The sequence below is a fragment of the Microtus pennsylvanicus genome, chromosome 8 (assembly GCF_037038515.1).
Source record: "Microtus pennsylvanicus isolate mMicPen1 chromosome 8, mMicPen1.hap1, whole genome shotgun sequence".
In the NCBI taxonomy this organism is placed as follows: Eukaryota; Metazoa; Chordata; class Mammalia; order Rodentia; family Cricetidae; genus Microtus; species Microtus pennsylvanicus.
Genome location: NC_134586.1, coordinates 57,846,414 through 57,866,284, shown reverse-complemented (window position 1 = coordinate 57,866,284; position 19,871 = coordinate 57,846,414). Strand labels below are relative to the sequence as shown.

The window sequence follows — 19,871 nt, the reverse complement described above, 5'->3', positions numbered from 1 at the left end:
TGCTTGAAAGGTAAAGGTAGGCAGATCTCTGAGTTCAAAGATGGCATGGTCTACATAGTGAGTTATAGGCTATAAGGGTATATAATGCAACCCTGTCTCAATTCTTTTTTAACTTAAAAAAGAAATAGTAGTAGAAGGAGGTAGAGGTCTGTGGAAGTGAGGAAAATTATTCTTCCCATATGTTATAATCTCAGCGACCTTGTAACCAATTTCTAAGAGCCAAGACAAAGGTAAAAGCAACAATGCCCCATAGTGTGGAAGTTTTCCTATTCTTCTCTAGAGCAAAATAAGTCTGACCATGACAACTTTGGAGGAATACGCTATCAAATTCTGACCCTCTACGTGTCTCATAAACTAAGTATCTACTATGCTACTAATCCATCTCACCACTATCCCAGCATCGGCTGAGCTGTCTGCAAAGGACATCGCATTTCATAAAGTCCTTCAGCAGTCCTTAGAGATGGTGTCTTTACAGCCCGGCCACACCACGTTTATCTCTCTGAATCTACAAAAAGAGTTCCCCATGTGACACCAAGAGGTGACAAAGAGGCAAAAATGTTAACTCAGATACTGTCACTCCTAGTGCAAAAGCCTTGCCAAGCACTACCCCAATCCTCCCGAATCCCTTGCCCCACAACCCTGGCCAGAAGCAAGCACAGTTTGTCAGCACTAAATCAGTGTAGGACAGAGAGGCTGAGCCCAAAGAGCAGGGAGATGCCAGGTATGTTCTGAAGTCCCAGCATGCTCTTTTCCATGTCTGAGGCTCTGACAGTTTCTGATATTACAACCCAGTAGTCAGTCACCATCAGGAATATGATTCGCATACAATCCCCAGATAAAATCTCACCAGATGGATCCCCTAACCTATAGACCCAAGACAGCCAGAAAGCTGTGACTTTCAGGATGTTTGCTGTAAAACCTTTCTGGGATCTAAATGAGAATTTCCTCACTCAGCTAATCAGCCCCAGCCGGGAATGGACATGGCAGCAGAAACAGACAAGGTATGGCCGGGGGATGCACTGTTTATTTGGAATGGCTGTGTCCTGCCTCCAAGGGAGTTCACACGGTCAGATGTGTCTGCATCTATTAGTGAAATCTGACAAGGATGGTACTGTGCTTCAGAAGAAGGCCACGGTTTATGATGCCTTTCATGCTTGACTGGCACTGGTCACGAATCACAGCCAATGGAGGGGTTACAGGTCAAGAAACTGGGACTTAGGCTCCGAGGTGAGCGTCTGTGCACGTGCTGCCTATGAGAGCCTCTGAAGAGAATGTCAACATGCCCACAAAGCTTCTGGGCACATGATAGGCCTTGTCTGGGGGCAGGACACCAACAGTCCAATCCCAGACCCACTTCTCTGGTTCTGTGCTCAGAGTTGTCATAGTTTTTTTCTCATTCATATATATTTAAAGGATACATGAATTTTTAAGCCAAGAAGGACTATCACTTCCTGTATGTAGTATCCCAGCCCATTTTGTCAGGTCTCTGCACCTTCCTGTCCAGGGATGCTGCTAGTTCAAGTCTCTGACATGTAGGGTATGCCATGTGCACACAGGGATCTGTGCTATTAAACATGAGGGGTCCCATACATCCTTCCTCAACAAGCCCTCTTCCATCCCAGCTTCTTCTGAGTTGTTTGACTGGGTCCACCAGGCACACCCTAATGTCTTCAATGAAAGGAAGCCCCCCACTACAGTTGTGCTTTCTCAACAGCTGTCCCCTAATTCCAGTATCCTTAGCAGTCTAAACAGTCTGAGAATCTGTGGACTAACCACACCTTAATAGCTCTTCCTTGATTCGTTCCTTTCTCCCCACACCTCACTTTTAAGTGTGTTTGAAAATCTTAGCTTATTATCCAAATATATCACAAGTTCTGCGTTCCCTGACCTACAGTAAGATTCCTGAGAAGTCACCTGGGAATATAGGTATACCACAGCAAGAGAAGAGCTGGATGTGCAGGTGCTAAACATCTGTCACACGCTTGAGGTTACAGGTCAGGATGTAGATGGGTAAAAAGGGTGGCCAGGGGTTTCAGATCATATGCCCACACAAATGTCTGTCTGCCTACCCAGGATGGGGAATGTTGGTTTTATCTTCCCTCCAAGCCCTTGTTCTCGGCCCTGCAGCTACTGACTCTGCCATCAAAAGCCTTCTCTACTCCCTCAAATGCCCAAAAGACCCCTATATTAAAGCTCACCCCTGAAAGCCCCATTACACCTCTTTCCTATCTTCAGTTCCTCTCTCAAGCTGCCAATATGTGTTTGCCCAGAGTGGAAGGAGCTAGTCTAGCGGGCCCTACAGGTCTACCTTGCTGAACACAGGAATTGTTCAGAAATTTAGCATCAATTTTCTTTCTGTTCCAACTAAGAGTTAGCACATAGTCACAACTCTCTTCTTGTTTTCAATTTTCATAATTTTAATGCTTTATTTTGTACAATTTATACTTGTAATCCCTGGCTTTAAAAGGCTTCGTCTTATGTGATCTTCAGAGGAATATCTACACTGGGGGAAGAGAAGGGGATTTTAATCCACAATTATCCTTAGGAAAGGACAGGGCCTTGCTGCCCAGTTCTGACTGCATCATCCATGGAGTCTCTGGATTTATAAGAACACAGTCTCTCCCGGCCCCCAAATTGGATCTCCCTGCTTTCTTCTACCTTCCTTCATGTGACATACAACACTATTCATCTCTGTCCCTAGAAAATGCCCTTTCCTGTGCCCAACCACACTGTTCTAAACCAAAGATGGCAAAAGTTACAGGAATAGGATGACCCTTTCTTGCTCAGGACAAGGGCTGAGCTTTGGCCTGCTTGCTCAGTGCCCAGACATATGCTTAAACATGGGCATTATGCTGTAAGATCTTACGCTAGGCAAACACTCCACCACTGAGCTCTTGTCAGTTCCACTCCTCCCGCCCCAACACATAAACTTTTTCTTTTGGAGACAGGAGCATATTAAGGTCCCCAGCCTCGGCTTCTTTAATAGCTGGGATTACAGGTGGGTACCACTAGGTCTAATTAAGTAATACCTTCTAAATAAAGTCATTATCAAAGTCAAACAGGCCATGGTACCTGAAGAAGGAGGAGATGGGGAGAACATAAGCCTTCATTCTTCCTAAGGGTATTCAAAGGGCTTTCAGGGCACCTGCTGTGGTCATTGAGAAGGCAGAGTGATCTGTATTACTGGCATAGTGGATGGCTACACCAAAACTGCAAGGGATTTAAGATTCTTATAGCTAAGAAAAAGGTGCCTGAGCTCTAACGCCTGGTTTAGTGGCACACACGCACGCACGCACGCGTGATCTTAGCACTGAGGGGGCTGAGGCAGGAGAATCACAAATTCATGGCTAGCCTGGGGTACAAAAGATAGAAAGATAGTTCTACCATACTTGTTGCCAACATCCAGAAAGCTTAGACTTTCACCCTGACACCCTAGTTTCTTGGCCATATGCTCTTAAAACTCACCTTACCCCTGAAGACACAGCATCTTTATCTTGGGAACCTCTCATATGAGCCCCAATTAGCCCCTACCACACAGTCACCGCTGTGAGACTTGGGAAAGCAGCAGTTCTAGAATCCAGAATGGTTGAGCAGTGGATGGTGTCTCAGAGCTGCCCACTACCTCACCCCTCAGGTAGGAGAGAAGACTTAGGAAAGGTACAGTATACTCTGCTGCCCTGAAAACCAAGTTCCTGTCCTCTCCCCTGCTGCTATGGGGGAACAAAGGAAAGTCAAGGCAGGACTGACCTTGAGGGCAGGGATCTCCACACTGTCCCCGAGGCTAATAGTGCCTGAAAGGATGGTTCCAGTCATCACGGTGCCCTGACCCTTGATGGAGAAGCAGTGGTCCACAGACATAAGGAACGGTCCTGAGGGGTCTCTTGCTGGGATGGATATCTGGGACTTCAGGAGCTGGAAAAGAAATGTTGCTATAGCTACATACAGGCATGAGGGCTATGTCATTGCTATCCTCCAGGGCTACCTGGCAAGCTGGCCCAGATCAAAGAACTAATACTGCAACTTAACTCAGTGAGAGGAAACAAGGACTCGGTGAGGCCTCCATCCTGTAGTGGAAAGGCATGTGAGCAAAAGACAAAGGAGGGAAAACTTGAGGTGAGAGGGTAGAAGGCTGGCTTCCAGGGGCAGCAGCCTATGCCTGAGGTCCAAGGCCAAGGTCTGTGATTGTGCTATGGAGTCTTTCTGCCCTCTTCCAGGCCCTAACAAATGGAAAGCTAAGTTAATTCAGCCCTAAAGCTACTGTGACTTGGGATTCCACCTTTCCTTCATGGCTCACTTTCCATATGCAACAGTACCAACTGGCCGCTGCTCCTCAGGTCATTTATGTGCTTGAGATATAGGCAGAACAATCACTATTTTTTACAAAAGTGCAGAGGCCAAACTGCTCTTTGTATTTTCTACTTTCTGATTTCAGGAGGGAGTATAATGATGTCCAAGTATTCAGGTCAGGAATAAATAATTCTTCTCAAAGCATTGTCTCATGATAACAACTCCTTTGGGGGAAAAAAATGGAGAGACTCAGAAGAGACTTGATCTGAGATTTACACAGAGACTCATTCCTTAAAGGAACATACAAATATCTTTCAAAGTTATATTTTTCTGGATTTTGCTTGAATTATCCCAGGATCCAAGATTGTGTTCCCCAAAACTAGTGGAGTAACAAGAGCATCTTCCAGAAAACATTTGTTAAGTGTAAAATATAGGCATGACCAGTACATGGCAGTTACATGTGAACTTAGCTCTGGGGATCTGGGTGCAGGTGACCCCAACAAACTCTGACCATTGGTCTTGGTCTGTGTTCCCACTAAGATAAGCAGGTAAATAAATGATCTATTTTCTTTCTTCTGTTCTTTCACATAAAGTAGGAACTCTGGGCATTGTGTTACAAACCCTCAAAGGTTCAGAATGGAAGACAGAAGGTTCCAGGCCAGCTTGAGCTACTTAATGAGATCCTGCCCCCAACAGAAAGGGGCGGCAATAGCACAACTGCCCCTATCAGTTTATTTTATATAGTGGGAGCATGGGGATGTGATAGGTAGGGAGATTCAGCCCTGAAGGAGAGGCCTCTCAAGAGGAAGTAACTTCTCTAGGAGAAACTGACGTTCCACACTTACCTATCTATCATGGGTGCTTGATGAGGGGGAAGAGGATACATGGCAGATGAGACCTGTGTGACACCTGGGGGGCCACGTTAGCAATCTTGCAAGCCTGCATCCCAGGCAAGGACAGTACATGAGATTAAGACCATAGATCAGATGTCTCAGGAGGGGATGTGCTCATAAACTTGCCATGAAGTGAATGGGGCAGGTTATTTCACGTCTCTGAACTCACTCTTTCTCAGCCTTCCAGCTGTTGAAAATGTTACAGGCCCATATGTTAAGAACTTAAGTGTGAAGACTAATATGCCAAATCATGTCACTGTTGTGGTAAACAAATCACCCCTAGTAACTCAATTAGCCTCATAGCATCTCTGTGACAGTGCCATTACCTTCTCTGTATTGCAACTCTGTTCACTGCAAGAAATCGATCACCTGATACCTGTTATTTGAGAAGAGGTCTCATTAAGTAGGCTGGCCTCAAACTTCCCATCTCCTAACCTTAGCCTCTAAGGATGTGTGCGACCACACCAATGAATCACTTGAGTCCTGTCAGAGAACAGTGGTAGGCCAACACTAGCACGGTCTAGTACAGAGCTCCTGCACCCATGTCAGTGACTGAGCTCAGGGAAGTGACTCGGTCCTTCCTTCTTACCGCCTTCTTCCTTCACATCACTATCTTTATCACCCTGCACGCATCCCTGTCTGCTGGACAAGGACAGTGGTCAAACTAGTATTCACCAGGACCACCAGGGTGATACCTGGATGGAAGTCCCATTCCCTAGCAAGCTGGTGAGTACCATTACTATGCTCTGGGCTTCTGCTATGCTCTCAGCACTCTCTGCTCAGTGAGAAGAAAAGGGCACTGGCTCACCTGGATGACTGGGCTGCCTGTCTCTGTCCACTGCCACTGAGCAAGGAGGAAAGGCCTGAGCCTTAAGCTCATAGTTCTGCAAAATGAAATGTCTACTCCAGTGGAGGCTGTCAGGATGGAGGCTGTGCTTCTCCAGCTGCAAGCAGACTAGAGAGACCAGCACAATCTGAAGGACAGGAATGGGCCTGTGATCAGATATGGTGCACTGGGCCGAGTCTCCGCTGAGGGATGAGGGGAGGGGGAGAATGGTAGGCTTGAGGGACTGGTAACTTTGGTAGGCACCACTTTGAATTAAAGTGTGTGAAAGAGAAGGGATAGACTAGAATACATAGTGGGTGGGAAGAACTCTGCACAGTCTAATACCCAGGGGTTCTATGGCCCTTTGTTTTAGAGTTTCTGAGGGAGGTGAGGAGTCTGACATCAGAGTGAGTGGGAGACCCATGAAACTTGGAGACCTTTTGCTAGAGTTGCCTCTCCATCTCAGGCAGAGGGAGACATGGAGGGCTACTTGAGCAGGGCTGGAGCCGAGGGCAACATGAATTCAAGCTGACAGTACCTCAATGAGTTCTGAGATGCCCTGTGGGGCTTCTGTCTCAGGGGCCTCTGGTCCTCCAGGCTTGGCTGCCACAGGAATAACAGGTGCACCCCGGAATCTGAAACAGAACAATAAACATCGTGACAGTCATAGAGGCATAACCCAGGACAGATCTGTGGAACTGCTGGCATATCACTCTTCAGGTGAGTATGGGAAGGTAACACCACTGCTCTGGATTGCCAGGCGATGAAGTAGAGGCCCCACAGAGAAAGGCTCTACCTTTGGACATCAGAATCTAGGGGTTCACTAGGAGCTCAACTCCTCCGGAGCCTCCCCAGGAAGCAGCAGGAACCTAGGTAGGACTTAGAATACAAGAGACCCTTAAAAAGACTCACACAATCTGGCTCTCTGAAATTCAGGACTAATGGTGACCCCAAAGTCCCTAAAGCTACATGTAGGAAGCCCTGTCTCTCCAAGGAGAATCTCTTACTTAAATCATCTTCAATAAAACAAAACTAGTAATTTTGTCAGGGAAAGGAGGAAAGAGAAGCAGTGTATAATCCCCTCACTGCGCTACCTTCTCTTCTAAACATAGCTTTTCCATGCTTTGCACCAAGGAAATTTCCTTGGATAGTTACTGTTCTATTGCTGTAATGAGACACCATGAAAAAGGCATATAAAAGAGAGAGTTTAATTTGGGACTTACAGTTTCAGAGGGTTAGAGTTCATGATGGCAGAGCAAAGACATGACAGCAGGAACAGCTGAGAGCTCACATCTTAATTCATAAATAGGAGGGAGAGAGAGGGAGGGAAGGAGGGAGTGAGGGAGAGAGAGAGACAGGGAAGGGAGAGAGTCTTCTGAAATCTCAAAGCCTGCCCCCAGTGACACAGTTCCTTCAGGAACACCACACTTTCTAGTTTATTCAAAATAGTTCCACCACTGGGGACCAAGAATTCAAACAAATGAGCCTATGAGGGCCATTCTCATTCAAACCACCACACCCTAGTTCCATGTTCTCAAAATCTTACATCAGATATTTCATATGTATGGATGCCATCTCATACCCTACTATCGTAGTAATCATCATAACACAGAGTTTTCTACTGAATAACAGCAACATCAAGCACAATGACAGCTTAAACATGAATGTTTTGTTTACACCCTAACTCACCACCATGGTTCTGTCATGTTGTAGACGAGGAAATGAAAATTGCAGAGGCATATTGCCTTACTCCAATACTCTAGCAATAACCTTAGGAGTAAACATAGACCTTCTAAGTGTGGAACTTGGCTTTCTACCCCTTCTTCACGCATGCCCTCTTGGTCTCATCTTCATCACTGTTGGCTGCACAATAGTATGAAATCCAGAATTTACATGCTTGCCTTGGAAGTTCCTCATTTATTTAGTGTTATTACAAATAACACTGCAAAAGGCATAATGGCAAGAACAGACTTAGCTTGGCTTTGGGGGAATCCATAGGCTATGAACCTCAGAATGAACAAGACTTTCGAATATAAACAGTCATGGTGAACAAGTACATGTAAAGGGCCTCTTTATGGAAGCTACAAAAGCATGAGTAGAAATGATCCAACTTTTTCAAACTCTGGAGTTAACCAAAGGCTTGAACAAGAAAAGATTTAAAGTTCTAGTCATAGCTGAAGGATGCTCAATTGTGCCACAAGGACATGTGCTCAACTAAGTTGATAGCAGCATTGTTTGTCATAGCCAGAACCTGGAAACAACCTAAATGACCCTCAACTGAAGAATGAATAAGGAAAATGTGGTACATTTACACAATGGAGTACTACACAGCAGAAAAAAATAATGACATCTTGAATTTTGCAAGAAAATGGATGGAGCTAGAAAACATCATTTTGAGTGAGGTAACCCAGATCCAGAAAGACAAATATCATATGTACTCACTCATAAGTGGTTTTTAAACATAAAGCAAAGAAAACCAGCCTACAAATCACAATCCCAGAGAACCTAGACAACAATGAGGACCCTAAGAGAGACATACATTGGAATTAGAAAAAGACAAGATCTCCTGAGTAAATTGGGAGCATGGGGTCCTTGGGAGAGGGTTGAAGGGGAGGGGAGAGGCAGGGAGGGGAGAAGGAAAAAAATGTAGAGCTCAATAAAAATCAATTAAAAAAAAAACAGGTAGTGGACTAAAGAAATGACTCAGTGGTTAAAACACTTGCTGTTCTTGCAAAGTTACCCCAGTCTGGTTCCTTGCATATCCATGGTGGTTTACAACGGTCTGTAACTCTAGTTTCAGATTTGATGCCATCTCCTGGTGTTTCCATGGGCACCAGGCATTTACATGGTGCGTAGGCATACATGTAGGAAAAATACTCATTCACATAAAAAAAAAATCTTTCTTTGAAAGTAAGTAAAAGAGGGGGCTGGAGAGATGGCTCAGTGGTTAAGAGCATTGCCTGCTCCTCCAAAGGTCCTGAGTTCAATTCCCAGCAACCACATGGTGGCTCACAACCATCTGTAATGAGGTCTGGTGCCCTCTTCTGGCCTGCAGGCATAGACACAGACAGAACATTGTACATATAATAAATAAATATTAAAAAATTTAAAAAAAAAGAAAGTAAGTAAAAGAGATCTTCACCAACCCTACATTGGACAGAGGGTAGAAGGGGAGGGGGCAAAGAAAAATATATAGCTCAATAAAAACAATTTTAAAAAGAAAGAAAAAAAGGAAGAAAAATTCCAAACAGCTTTTTTAAAAATCTAATTTACATATCAAAACCCATAGCTAATATATTATTTGAGGATTTTAAATAAATTTTTAGAGTAGTACACCCATTTGCCATAATCCAGTTTTAGAGTGTTGCCATTTTCCTAATGTTCCTTTGTGTCGTTTCCCTCAATCCTCAGTCCCAACTAACTTGATGTTACTGTCAGTTTACTGTTTGTATATTGGCGTTGTAACAGCGTAAAATGAATGCAGACAGATTGTAAAAATATATACAGCTTTAATGGGGAAATAGACTTACAGAACCACTGTTCCAGCGGAGACCAGGAAAGCAGAAGCGAGAGCGAGGAGGGAAGACTCCCCTTTTTTAAAGAGAGAGAGACCACGCCCCAATGGGCTGGTATCTCAGCAGCTATTGGCTGGAGCGGAAGGACCTCCCGCAACATGGCGTTTTCTAGATTTCCATAGAAATGAAATAAAAAGCATATAGTCTTTAAAAAATAGATATTTTTAACCTGTTTTGTTCCACCTACTCCCCAACTTTGTAGTGGCCTTAAAAACAAATAATGCTGAAAACCAGCATCTGCTAGGTCCTGGAGGGGGGCAGAATGGGTTTTTAGTTCTATCAAAGCTCTTGATTCAAAGAAATATAACCATTTCCCATCTGGTAGTTTCCCAGAAGGCCCCTAAGAAAGGCTATGTGTATCTGACCTGTTTTGGAACTTTTAAATAGGAGTAGGAAGAGGTCCAGAAACCCCAAAGGCAAGAAGGCAGAAATAGGCTATATTTAAGACTCCCACAATTGATTGAAGGGACCCCAAGCCCACATCAATCTCATGGAAAGAAGAAGTCATGTAAGGATGGATCCCTAACATAGTGGGATGTGTCTGACAGCTGGTAGTGACAGACTGGATGGCTTGAGACAGAGACCCTGGTATGCAGCTGAAAGCAAGCTCAAAGCATCAGGAACAAACACACACACAAAAAAAAAAAACCAAAGGAGGGTTCCCCACGCTCTACTCCCAGTCCCCTTACAACACAGAGGAAGAAGGGGAGAAAGAGACTTGCCAGACTACCAGAGGAGGAAGAGAATGAAGACTTCAGAGCTCAGTTGTTGGCTCTGGCCAGAAGGCAGGCTCCTGAATGCTGCTTTCTTTAGAAAAGGAAGACTACCTTCAAGACTTGCCAAAGACAGATGCTGCTGAGACTCACTGTACCAGGCTTCTGTCTCAGACTCATTCCTGACTCGGCCTGCAAGATTCCATGCTCCAGCTGCTTTTTTGAGGTATTTGCTCCTGCAGCTGTCTCCAGACTCCAAGACCTGCTGCTCCAGAGACCTGTGACCCCAGCCTTCCACACATACCTCCTACTGCTACTGGGGTCACAGGTCTCTGGAGCAGCAGGTCTCTGGAGCACAGGTCTCTGTAGACCTGTCCTAAAGGAACTTTCCTTGATTTGGCATCTGAGGTGCTAAGAGCGTTCTAGTACCCTACTGCCACTGACTTTTCTGAGCTGTACCCCAAAACCTGCTGGGGCACATGGAGCTATTGTTTGCCATCCTGTAGATGCTGAGGGCCCCAGAGTTTCTATTTCTTATGTAAATTTTTACTTTCCTGTTTAAGGCATTACTCCTGCATGAAACTGAAGTCCCCCCTCGCTTGCCTTTGCTGTCTGCCCACTCAGTTCTTACAATGAGGGTAGACAGGAACCCAGAATAGGACAATAGCCAGCTCATTTTCTCATTGCAAAAGCCGTTTCCCTGAGGGCATCTGTTGAAAATAAAGAGAAGTAATCAATAACACAATGAAGTGAGAGGTAACAGTTCAGACATACAATGAGCTGCTTGAAAAGCTGAGCAGGAAAAGCTAAGGAATCAGATGTTCATAGCTGGCTTGGAAAAACTCTGACATATCCTGAGAACTGAGGTCACTCCAGGCACAGGGCTTGTGTGCTCAAGAGAAACCCTAGAAGAATCTGGGCCTCACTTCTGATTTGAGGTTTTATGTAAACAGAAAGTAGAAGCTAAGGCACAGTTGTCAACTGCCTGCTGGAACACTGATAGCTTGGCTCATCATACACATAGAAGCTCCTCAGCAAGAAACACCCTACACCCTGGCACCTGGGGAAACCTCTGTCCTATCATTAGTGAGCAGTAAGCTAACTGAATGGAGTTATGTTAACTCGGGGTCATCATGACAAAGAACACAGACTTTACACAATCTGTTCAAAAAAGAAGTCATCAAACTATAACCAAGTATAGTGAGGGTGTCTGTGACTTCAAAACTACCTCATTAAATTACTCTAAATGCCTAGGCTCCATCAAAAATTTATTATATAGGCACATAGTTCAGTGTTTGGGTTTTTATTTTTGTTTTTGAGGAGGGGGCATGTGTGTTTTTGCTATGATATAATACATGAGCCAAACAATTTAACAGAGAAAAGATTTATTCTGGCGTGGGGTTTCAGAGTCTATCACAGTAGGGAGGGCATGGGGGAGCAGGACAACTCACCTCATGACAGCCAGGAACACACAGAGAGAATGACCACAATGCCTGGCTTTTCTTCTTCTTTTATCTTATCTAGGTCTCTCACCTACAGAATGGTGCTGCCAACATTCAGAGAGGTCTTACAACTTAGTTCATCGTCTCTGCAGACACCATCACAAACATACCCAGACACGTGTTATGCTAGCCTTCTAAGTACTTACCAGTCCATCAAGCTGACAATCAAATTACCCATTACAATGTACAAAGGGAAGAGTCCACATGTAAGAAAAAGAATTAGCAGAAACTGTCCACAGGAAGCCCTCCTAGACTTTACATCAGTCCCCGCCCCCACCCTGTTCAAATAAATGAACCAAGTCTAAACAACTACAGGGAAAGATGACAATAGTCTACCAAATGAGAAAATAAGACAGTTGGTGCAGGACTCAGTAGGTTCAAAGCCAGTTTAGATTATGGAGAGAGCTCCAGGATAAGGATGGCCAGGGCTAGATAGAGATTCTGTCTCAAAAAACAAACAAGCTAACAAACAAACAAACAAATAAAAACCCAACACGCGCGCACACACACACACTTTTTAGTTGATAACTGTGGCAATTTCCTCCGAACTGAAACACTTACTCTTCTGTGAAGCTTATTAAGACACAGGAAGTTCTATTTAGAAAGGAAACAATGGGAAGTGCCAGGAAGTTCCTGAAACCAGATTCGCCCAGCCCTTTCTTCTGCTAGGTTAAGTAAGTTTTAAGGACTTCTAAGGAGAGAGATGCTGTGGAGCAGTCTGCACACAGTCACACAGAGAGCCCCGGGCTTCTGGCTGTCACTAGGTGTCATTCTTGCAGGGCGTGAGCTTTCAGTGATACAACCTCCTTAAAGTTGTCCACGCTCTTGTAGTGACATAGCCCAAATAAATTCAGCAGTTTACTAAGGTGGATTTTGGTGATATCGAGTTTGGTCTCTCATCAGCTCCCTATCTGGACTGAGTAGATGTCTGTTTAAATCACCCTAGGAAAGTTAATTCAACAATTATAAATCACACACACACGCACACACACACACACACACACACACACACACACACACACACACACACTCACACACAATTCCAGAGTTGGGAAATGCAAGAACTGAAATGAAAACTGCATTTGAGGAGGTCAGAAGTGGGTCTGAGCATGCAAAATAAAGCGCTGACAACCAAGATCATTCCACCTGGGTTAAAGGAGGGAGAGAACCCAGCTATACAGCACAACTGCATGTAAGGTGGAACAGCTAAAGGTCAATGGTGCTTTCTGAAATCAGGAGAACGGAGTAGGAGCATCATGAATGACAAAATCATATTCTACACCTTCCTAAATTTGATGAAAATATTAACATGCACATTTAAGAAGCTGAACAATCTCAAATCATTAACTCAAAATCTACAAGTAGAGAGATGTCAGCCATGGTTAGTGATAAGGGCACTTTCCCCAGCTTGGGAAAGAAATGGACTCAGAAATGTGTATGAGAGCAACAGAAGGGCAGAGCTGTTCTCAGACATGAAGACCAGGAGGTAACAGGATGTCATATTTAAAGTGAGGAAGTTAAGAAGAACACAGAAGTATCACACAGTCAAGTGATTCCACTACACACACAGACACACACACAAGAACTGAAAACAAGAAACAAACACATGCCCACTTGTTTATTAGTTACTTTTCTATTGCTGTGATAAAACACCATGTGATGGCAACTTATAAAAGAAAGTGTTTAATTAGGCTAAGGGTTTCAGAGGGTTAGGGCCCATGATTGTGGAGCCAACAGCTGACAGTTCACATCTTGACCCACAAGTAGGAGTCAGAAAGAACACTGGGAATTGTGTCATTTTTCAACAGAAATGCAGGAAATAACCCTTATGTGGCCTTTAGCAATCTGCAGGGTGTTCTACTCAGCAGGAAGGACAGGTCCTGGTCCAGGTCCTGAAAAGAAGTGAAAAGTACCAGTCCACAGACATTCCTGATAGGCAAGCTGTAAGACAACTTCCTGCCTTTTATCTGTGCCACAGAGTGGTCTTACACTTCATGATGTGAAACTGTACTTCAAGATAACCGCATTTAAGGAAGAATATGAGTTCTCTTTAAAAAAACAAAAACAAAAACAGGCCAATTATGTTAAGGTACAGACAGTTTGGAAAAGCTTATGTGGAGACTGTGGGACGAAAGAGAAGGAGGAGGGGAATAGGCACAGGACTCATGGTTTTGTACTTGGTAGAGGCTATGTGCATGTCACTGGTCCAGTCTGGTTTTGAAGGATGTGTGGTGTCAACTAGCAGAGAAATTAGTGTCCTTGTGAGGAAAATCATAGAATCAGGGAGCACAAGGCTCTGTAGTGAGGCTTACAAGACCAGAACACTGAGTTCTAAGTCTTTCCTGGCTTCTGAATTTCCTATCCATGACTTCATAGTGTCCATTTACTCTTGTGCCTCAGTTTCCTCATTAGAATGATAGCAGAATCCCTGACACAATTGCTTCAAGGGCTGAGTAAGGTATTTCAATGAGAACATCTAGTCAGGTACTGTGTATATCATGTATGTTCTGCATTATCTAGAGAACAAACACAAGATTCTGGATGTGGAATAATCACGGTTCTTGCCTCTTTGTCTGAGAGTAATTAAGAATTCAGCAATTTATGCCTGTAATTTGTTTTTGTTTTTAAAAATAAAGTTGTAATTGTATACATTTACTTTGCAGAGTGTTCCTGTTTCCTCTCTGTTGCTGTAATAAAATAACCAAAAGCAACTTGGGGGTAAAAAATATTATCTGGTTTATACTTCCAGAACAGAATCCCTTACTGAGGGCTGGGCCCTCCTACAATAATCAAAACATAGGCTTGGGGAATGACTCAACAATTAAGAGTAGTCCTGCTCTTACAGAGGACCAGAGTTCAGTTCCCAACACCTATATCAGGCAACTCAATGCTGCAGGTAACTTTAATTCCAGGGAAATTTAATGTCTTCTATGCATGAGTACAAATCTACATAATTTAAAAAATAAAAATAAATCAAAACAATTCCTCACAGACATGCCCACCCACCAACCTAATCTAAACAATTCTTCAATTGTGGTCTCTCCTCTCAGATGTTGTGCCAAGTTGACAAAGCTAACTAAGATACATAGTGATAGGTTTCATAAAGACATTTTCCTTCATGTATGTCATGTACTTGGACATATTTACCAGCGACTCTCCCTTTTCTGTTATTGCTATTCTTTCTTGCAGATAGCTTCATTTCTCCTTTCATGTTTCAGATATCCATAGATGGTTTTATATATCTATATGATACCTAGGATCCCCAAATGAGAGAAAATACATGTCATATATCTTGGAGTCTGACTAAATTTGATGATCTCTGGCTGTATCCATTTCCCTGCAAATGACATAATTTCATTACGGTTGAACAGAACTCCACTGTGTGTATAGAGGCCACACCTACTTTATCTATTCCTCTGTTAACAGACACCGAGGCTGATTCCATAGCTCAGGTAATTATACATAGTGCTGCATGAATATGGATGTGAAGTTGTCTCTGCAGTATATATATAATTTGAAAGTGGCAAAACATGGCCAGAATACAGGATGCTATAATTATGTCTACCATGCTTTTAAAATACTAACTTAAAAATGTATTAATGATTTCTATAAGATATTTGCTTTAAAAATGATTTCTATAAGATATTTGCTTTAAAAATGATTTCTATAAGATATTTAACTATATATAGTCTGTATCTTTAAACTTATTTATATATATTGAAATTTGATAACACAAAATGAGACTTTTCTTATGAAATAATCAGAAAGTTATGTTAGCCTTTCCAGAATAAAAAGATTAACCAAGTTCCCAACAATTATCATAGAATTATATTGGTTTGAGAAATGAATGTACTAGAAGAAAAGGCTTTGTTACTCATCTTAATCTGGCCACAGAACATAGGTTGGCCACTATATACAGAGCTGGTTTTGAAACACTTCCCATACTCACTAGCTGTGTGACCTAGAATAAGCTACCGAAGCCAGTCTAGCTTTAAGATTTTCTTCTTTCAACGTGGTAAGGGGAATAATATACACTTTACAGGGTCATGACAGAGGTAAGGAATGGAAATCCCCCATCAGCAAAGTTCTTGGTACCTAGGTACACCAAAAAACCCTGTCTTCTCCCCATACCCTACCCACATGGCACTGCATCCAAGAAATTTAAGACAATGTGAGTGACCATTTGTGGAAAACTGAAATTACACATGAAACAAGAAACATACATGTTGCAAAAGAGGAGATGCCTCAAATTCCAAACACAGATCTGGTCACACAGCCAAGACACCCCAGACAGGGAGGACAGATCCCAGCAGAGCCCCTGAAGAGGAGGAGGAGATGGAATACTATGACTGTGGTCACTCTTCTGTCACGTAGACACTGATTCTATTAAGTGAACAGGAATATAAGTGTTTTCAGTGAAAATATTATGCTTAAGGTATGAATGTATAATTTAAAAATTATTTTCTGCTCTAAGGAATTTTTAAAAATTAACTAATGGCAGCCCAGTCTTGGGAGTCAATAAATTTCTACTACTGAAGCTACAAAAATAAACACAAGAAAAACAAAACAAAGCTATTAGCATACTATTAGCAAAGCTATTAGATACTGTAACCAGAGCCTAGTTAAACTTGGGGCACTGAGAAGACAAGGCAAGACTGAGCTGAGACATTTCCCTGAAACAGTTAAGGGAGATTTAGAGAGAACTCAAAGTTTAACTTTCTCTTGTACCACACCCAGACTCATCCCGCCTGCACTGAAGTATAAGCTGTTCACTTTAAGTCACACGACTTTCCCAGCTCAAGACCCTTGCCCACTGCCCTTACCTCCTCTCCTGATAGGGCATAAGAAAGAAAGAGTCCAGGAAAGAACTCAGCACCATCAGACCCCACTGCCCATCTAAGGACTCAAAGGAGTCTATTTGGCCAAGCCTGTCCCTCAGCCAACCTTCGCTTGCTGACCTCTTCTTAGGACCTCTGGAGGTCTTTCTACAGCCCCAGATTTTGATTTTCTTAAAGGAAAAGTCCTCTGGCTTAAATATTCTCCCACGCAGGCATTTTCAAAGAGTTCAGTATCCGTTATTCACATGGCTTATGCCTGGTTTTCTTACAAGTTTCCTTCCTTCTTAACTGGACTGGGGTCTGATGAAATCCCGTTTATGCCAGGCTCTATGAATGGCACACAACTAAATCCAAAGGGTCCTGGAGCTATGGGGCAAGCAAGAAGCTGGAGTGCTTGCCAAGGTGTGTCTCTGTATGACATCCAGAAATGGATGCTTTCTTCTACCTCTGCTCCTCACCATATCACCAAGCCTTCAGGTGCTCAAGAGGCTCCCTGCCTCCTTGGGCTCTCCCTCCTGCAGGCCTCTCTCCCTGAGGTACTCTAGGACACCAGCTGTCTCCTTTGGCCATCTCTCACTGGAACTCTTTGCTGATGACTTGTATCATCACCTCCAATGTGCATCTTCAACCAAGACCACTCTCTAGCATTCTGTACCAGCCTGCCACCTGCTGCCTGCCACCCACTGCTTCCATGCTCTAGTCTGCAGTGCTCATATGGACTCATATGAAGAGAACGAAGCTGCAAACACGAGGCCTACAAGGGTCTGCACCAGATCCTATACATATATGTTATGGATGTTAGCTTGGTGTTTTTGTGGGACTCCTAACAATGGGAGTGAGTGTCTCTGAATCTTGCCTGCTCTTGGGGCTTTTTTTCTTCCTATTCAGCTGCCTTGTCTAGTCTTGATATGAGGGCTTTTTGCCTTGGCTTATTGTATCTTGTTTTTGTTGTGTTTGCTTGTCATCTCATGGAGGTCTGGTCTTTACTAAGAGACTGGAGGGAGGGAAAGTGGGTCTGGAAAAAGGAAAGGTGGGGCAGGAGCTGGGAGGAATGGAGGGAAGGGAAACTCTGGTCAGGATGATTTTAAGAGAGAAGAGTCTGCAAAGAAGTCGGGACCACGAGGGGTGCACCCACCCACTGAGACAGTGGAGCTGATCTATTGGGAGCTCACCAAGGCCAGCTGGACTGTGACTGAAAAAGCATGGGATAAAACTAGACTCTCTGAACATGGCGAACAATGAGAGCTGATGAGACGCCAAGGACAATGGCAAGGGGTTTTGATCCTATGTAATGTGCTGGCTTTGTGGGAGCCTAGCCAGTTTGGATGTTCACCTTCCTAGATATGGACGGAGGGGGGAGGACCTAGGACTTAACACAGGGCAGGGAACCCTGACTGCTCTTTGGACTGGAGAGGGAGGGGGAAAGGAGTGGGGGGAGGGGGAGAAGGGTGGGAGGAGGGGGAGAAGGGTGGGAAGAGGGGGAGGGAAATGGGAGGCTGGGAGGAGGTGGAAACTTGTTTTTTTTTCTCATTTTCTCAATAAAAAAAAGAATTAAAAAAAATAATAATAAAATAAAATTTTACTAAAAATGAACCCAGACACCCTGGAGTTACCTCAAGAGCAACTAAATAATCACAGAAGCCACTTCTGTACTAAACATGAGCAGGAGAGACATTCTAAGCAGGACCAAGACCCACTGGACAGAGGAGAATAGCCTGGCAGGCTGCTATCCTTATACCGAAGAGGCCTGTGGTACCTACCTCAGAAAGGGAAGTACCAGAAAGAGAGGAAAATTTGAAAAGGGATAGATAGAAAGAAAAAGTTTAAATAGAAAGAAAACAGAAAAGTATTGTGGAATATTATTTTAACTGGGCAAAGATGTGTTACATTTGCTTATGCTGGTGGAATATTACTTTAACTGTAGGTTACAATTGTTTATGCTGCATTTGTTTAACAATGTAAGGATGTGAGTTTAATTATGTAAAGATGTGTTACATTTGTTTTACCTTGCCTGCCTAAGATATCTGATTGGTCTAATAAACAGCAAAATGAACAATAGCTAAGCAGAAAAAGGAAAAGCAGGGCTGGCAGGCAGAGAGAATAATTAGGAAGAAAAATCTACGCTTGAGAGAAAAGAAAGAATGAGAGAAGAAAAGAAAGAATGAGAGAGATGCCCAGGGCAAGAAGCCAGGCAGCCACCAGCCGGCAGACATGAGAATAGTAAAAGTAAGACATATATAAGGAAAGAAAAATTAAAAGCCCTGAGGCAAAAGGCAGATAAAGAGAAGCAGGTTAACTTAAGTTAAAAGAGGTAGTCAGAAAGGAGCCCAAGTTAGGCCGAGTATTCATAACTAATACGAAGTGTCTCTGTCATGTTTTGGGAGCTGGTTGGTGCTCTAAGAGAAAAAGTCTGGTACAGTAAAGGAAGATAAAAATACTGGTGTGGGCCAAAGAGGAAACACAGAAGACAAGTGTGATGGTTTGAGTGAGAAGGGCCCACAAGGGCTCACAGATTTGAAAGTATGGTTCCAGCTGGTGGACCGTTTCAGGACAATTAGGAGGTATGTCACTGGGAGTTGAAATTGTCATGGGCTCTGAAGTTTCAAAAGCCAATACAGGCCCAGTGTCTCACTCTGCCTGCTGCCTGCAGATCAGGATGTAAACTCTCAGTACTGCTCTGGCACCATGTCTGCCTGCCACCATACTCTGCCTTGATAATGGGCTCATCCTCTGAAACTGTAAGCAATCCCCCAATTAAACGCTTTCTTTGAAAAATTGCCTTGGTAATGGTGTCTCTTCACAGCAACAGAACAGTAACTGCCTTACTTAGGGTTACTATTGCTATGATGAGCACCATGTCCAAAAATAACTTGGAAATGAAGGGTTTACTTGGCTAACATTTCTACATCATTGTTTGTAGAAGGAAGTCAGGACAGGAACTCAAACAGAGCAGGAACCTGGAGGCAGGAGCTAATCTAGAGGGCATGGAGGAGTGCTACTTACTGGCTTGCTCAGTTTACTTGTAGGAATGGAACCAAACACAATGGACTAGGCCCCAAAGGGAGTGACACTATTAGGAGGTGTGGCCTTGTTGGAGAAAGTGTCACTGTGGAGGTGGATCTGAGATCTCATATATGCTCAAGCTACACCTAATGTCTCAGACCACTTCCTGCTGCCTACCAATCAAGATGTAGGACTCTCAGCACCAGTACCATGTCCGCCTGCACACCACCATGT

At 43.6% G+C, this 19,871-nt stretch overlaps 1 protein-coding gene across 4 annotated transcripts in view; it reads right to left on the bottom strand.

The window, feature by feature from the left end:
* The window catches only part of Eefsec (eukaryotic elongation factor, selenocysteine-tRNA specific), a 211,362-nt gene that overhangs the window by 97,553 nt on the left and 93,938 nt on the right, over positions 1-19,871 (bottom strand). For 3 of the 4 annotated variants that reach the window (XM_075983548.1, XM_075983551.1, XM_075983550.1), the window contains 2 exons: positions 6,545-6,641; positions 3,748-3,912 (listed from right to left, as the gene is read on the bottom strand). In XM_075983548.1, coding sequence (XP_075839663.1) covers positions 3,748-3,912; positions 6,545-6,641 — 262 coding nt within the window. The remainder of the gene's footprint in view (positions 1-3,747; positions 3,913-6,544; positions 6,642-19,871) is intronic. The other variant, XM_075983549.1, reaches the window with a different exon arrangement.